Raw genomic sequence first — 4475 nt, forward strand, 5'->3', positions numbered from 1 at the left:
GAAATCCTTGAGCTAGGCCTTGATCCCTTCTCTGTGGGCTGCTGCCTTCTCGGCCTCGGTGATGACTCCAGGATGACTGGGAGCAGCTTCACTTCAGGATCTTGTGCTGTGTCCCCATGCCCTTCATCACCTCGTACCAGTCTAGGATGTAGCTGGAAACCTTCTCCTTCACCATGGCCACCAGCAGCCCAACCACCATGGTTTGCAGGAAGAATGGAATGTTGTCTGGACATGATGTTGTCTGCGTGTCACAGACTGCCTGCATGTGCAGATGAAAGTAAATTTGCTCAGAAAGTATAAGAAATAACCTCATGGTACATGTAAAATTTCTTCGATTGCAGTTCATATAAATATCCTGAGAGGTTTAGGCTTTCGATGAATAGTTGCCCATTTCAAAAGCATCCCTGTTCAATAAGAACGGTGCCATCCCCTTCCTTACCAATCATTTTCTGTCATACCCTCACCATCATCAGTGGTGATGACAGACCACGAGTCGCCTGTCCCCGAAGATCCAGCTGGTGGACTGGCGGCCAAAGCCGGATCGAGCAGGCAGACCAAGCAAGGACTGGCGAGATTCGCAAGTCGGATGGCTCTGTAAGCTGGTGTTGTGGACCGTGAGCCCACATGTAAGAGTGTGGTTACGTGTGTGATACAAGGGGCATCTTGGTCATACCTTTACTTACATCATGCGGAGAAATAGCTGAATCTTCAATACGAAGTAAAGCAGAAAGAAATCATACTGCAAATACTTTTCTCGCATGTATGCAACAAGCTAAAACAGTGGAACTGACAACATAAAGTACATGAGACTCTGGCACGAGCTCCTGAATCTGCTAACTCAACATAGCATCGGCAACCTCAAAGGCTCAAACATCCATTCTTCCAGGCCCCGTTTGCCCTGACATATAAAACAGATTCTCAACATAGCATCAGCAACCTCAAACATCAGTGAGCATTACATAACTAAATATGTATTCATATGAAGAAAAGTGAACGTGTTAGAGATTTTACAAAATCTCAAGATTGTGTACCTTCCCCAAAATCGCCATCAGAAGTCGTTACCCCTAATATTCCATAGAAAATTACTTTGAATATGCAGTGCAAAAATCAATCAGATAAAACCCAACAAATCAAAAAAAGAATTCATAGAGGCTCCTATGTTTTCTCAATCGCTATCAGAAGTAATTACCCCTAAAATAGTAACCAGTCATGTTAGACTAATTGTCTGCCTTTCCTCACCCCATCCAAGATTAAAAGATTCATAGACATGTCACTTTCATGTGATCCGGACGCACCGCAAAATGAACTCAATTATACAAGTAGGCAGTTTGGTTTCTCATACAGTTGTTCTGGCAGGAGAGCTTTCGCAAGCAATAACATAACTGTGCTTTCTTAGGAGTTAGTCTCATAGGCAGCATATCAAATTATCGACTAGTCAACCAAATCCATCGAAAAATTGATACTTTGCTGGGAGCAACTTAATATCCTCCAGATGTTTCCCTTTCCTTGAAAAGAGAGACAACATCAATGAGGTAGTTGACGCTTCAAGTGAGATACTCTTCCCATCAACTTTAGACAAATAATTTCCAGCCTTAGCTATCTCACCTTTTTCCAACAACATTCTGATGATATCATTTATAAGACGGGAACTGGGAACGATACCACTGTTGTCCATTGATGAAAACATATTGTCAGCATCTTCCACTGCTCCGTCTTTTAGAAGATTTCTTATCATTACTGCATAAGTAGATTCATTGGGCACCAACCCACTAGCTGGTATTGCAGCAAACAAATCCTTAGCTTCTTCTTTTCTTTGAACCTTGTACATTGCATTAATCATGGTATTGAGTGTTTCAATATTGAACTTCACATTCATTGCTCGTAATTTCTGGAACAGTGCAATCGCTTCGTCTACACAATTAGTTTGACAAAGACCTCCAAGTATTATATTGTATGTGGAAATGCGCACTGTTGCTCCACTTTCAATCATCTCATGGAACATTTTCATTGCAGCAACAGTTCTCCCAGCACGAAACAACCCACCCAACATGATGCCATATGTAACAGTGTTAGGTTTAATTCTCTTACATGGCATTTCTCTAAAAAAAGTCAAAGCATCATCAATCCTTCTGTTTTTAAAATAGCCATCAAGAAGTGCACTATAAGTAACAACATCAGGCTCAACACCAACTGATTCCATGACATCAAGTATTTTGAATGCTGTATCCATCTTCCCAACTAAGCAATATCCGTCAATCAGTGAATTAAATGTAATGACATCAGGCCTCTCACCTATGCCTATAGCCAAGTCAAAGACAGCATGTGCATCCATAACCCTTCCTTCTTTGCACAGACTGTTTATTACTGAACTGAAGAAAACAATGTTAGGACGAGGAATACCTTTGTTCATCATATCAAACATCAGCTCCTTAGCTTTAACCAAGCCACCATGCATAAGACAACCCTGAATTAGGGAGTGATAAACAGCTGTGTTTGGCTGAATTCCCATGGCAATCATCTGATTAAATTTGTCCATAGAATCAGTCAACCTACCCATCCTGGAAAGTGCAGCTATTACAGTGGAATATGTGACTACATTGGGACTCACTCCTTTTTCCCACATTTCTGTAAATATCAGCATAGCTTCATCCGTCATTCCACATTTAGCATATCCATTAATTAATATGTTGAAAACATAGCAGTTGGCAGCAATACCGTTTCTTTCCATTGAATTAAAGAGATCAATCATATCAGCAAAGCATCCTTCATTGGCATACCCATGAAGCAAAATACAGTAGGAGATGACATCTCTGTGCCCTTTGGCAGTCATGGCATCAAAAAATTCTGCACCTTCTTTGCTTCTTCCATGCTTACAAAGGTAAGTCATTAAGGAGTTGCAAGTAGAAATATCTGGTATAAGGCCCCGGCTTTTCATTTCTCTAAACAATTTAACAGCCTCTTTCCACCTCCCAGATGTGGAATATCCATGGATCATGCAATTATATGTCACATTATCGGGTTGAACACCTTTGTTAACCATCTGCTGAAGCACTAGCTCTGTCTTGTCCATTGCTCTGGCCTTGCACAATGCATCAATGATTGAACTATATGTCCACACATTGGGCTCAACACCTTGATGCATCATTTCATGGAACAGATTGCATGCCTTGCCTGTTTCACCTTCCTTAAAGAAGCCATGGATGACTGTGCTATACGCCACCACGTCAGGGGGGCAGCCACCTCCTTCTTTCGCCATCATATGGAGCAGGTCGAGCGCCTGCTGGCTCATGCCATTGTCGCATAAGCTCTTGAGAACAATGTTGTATGAGAAGGTATCAGGCACACAGCCGAGCTTGGACATCCTATGAAGCAGCACGTTCACAGCCTCATCCGTCCGTTTCGCGTGGCAGAGACACTTAAGGAGGGTGTTGGCGACTATCAGGTCAGCCTTCAGGCCCGTCCTGAGGAGGCGCCCGAAGAAGGCTAGCCCTAGGTCCGGGCAATGCGCACGACAGCAGCAGTTCATGAGAATGCCGTACGAGAAGATTGTGGGCGGTGCCACCCGCGCGCCGGATTCATCCCGGCAGACGAGGTTGAAGAGAGCGAGGGCGAGGGCGGGACCATCTCTGCAGGCTTCGGAGGCGTGCGCACGGGCGAGGGCGGCAAGGAAGCCGTCGAGGGAGCGCTTGGGGACCGGGGTGGCCCGCCGTAGCAATTCGTCGAACAGGTTGTGTGCGTCTTCCCAGCTGAAATTCCCGGCGCGGACGCGCTCCGTGGCCGCAGCAAAGGCGGCGTGGGGAGACCAGGCACGCGAGGGTCGCGAGGGCCGCGCGGTGGAGGAGAAGAGGCGGCGGTGGAGGTGGAGGTGGATGAGAGACATCGGCGTGGTGATGTTGTGGTACTGGTGGAGGTGGAGGTTGAGGCGGAGGCGGGGAGCCGCAGAGGTAAAGCTGGAGGAGTGGCGGAGGCCGTACTCCGGCTAGGTGCAGGAGGGGGCGGGGCGGCGACGGAGGTGGGTTCGGATGCGGCGGAGCATCGGCGTCGGGAATGGCCGTCTACTGGAGTTCGTGGACATCGGCGTGGGGAGACCAGGAGTGAGAGAGCCTTTTTTCCTTTGACGGGAGTGGAGACGAGTGTTTCGCTAATTTCAGTCAGTTGGCAAAAAGGCGACTACGCCGGCGCGCCGGCCCAATAGTTGGGCCCGTCACGTCCCAGCCATCCGATGCAGCACAGCACAGCCGTTTGATCTGGCTTCCGCATTATAGCTGACCAAACGGGCCGGCCCGGCCCGGCACGGCACGGCCCATCCTAATCGTGCCTGGCACGGTCTGGCCCGCCAAGGCACGATTATTATACGGGCCGTGCCGTGCCGGCCCGCGTGCTGCAGCCTGCACCCCAGGCACGGCCCATATGCTAATCGGGCCGGCCCACCGGCACGCTAGACCCGCTAATCTGCCTCCTATTTCGCGCACTGG

General features: G+C 47.7%; 1 protein-coding gene across 1 annotated transcript; it reads right to left on the reverse strand.

The window, feature by feature from the left end:
• Positions 1-1274: 1274 nt before the first annotated feature.
• LOC119319641 (protein Rf1, mitochondrial-like) lies at positions 1275-4111 on the reverse strand. The gene has a single exon (XM_037594090.1). The coding sequence runs from the start codon at positions 3878-3880 to the stop codon at positions 1436-1438; it is 2445 nt and encodes an 814-aa protein (XP_037449987.1). The 5' UTR covers positions 3881-4111; the 3' UTR covers positions 1275-1435.
• Positions 4112-4475: the final 364 nt, after the last annotated feature.

This window comes from Triticum dicoccoides, chromosome 1B (assembly GCF_002162155.2).
Source record: "Triticum dicoccoides isolate Atlit2015 ecotype Zavitan chromosome 1B, WEW_v2.0, whole genome shotgun sequence".
Classification (NCBI taxonomy): Eukaryota; Viridiplantae; Streptophyta; class Magnoliopsida; order Poales; family Poaceae; genus Triticum; species Triticum dicoccoides.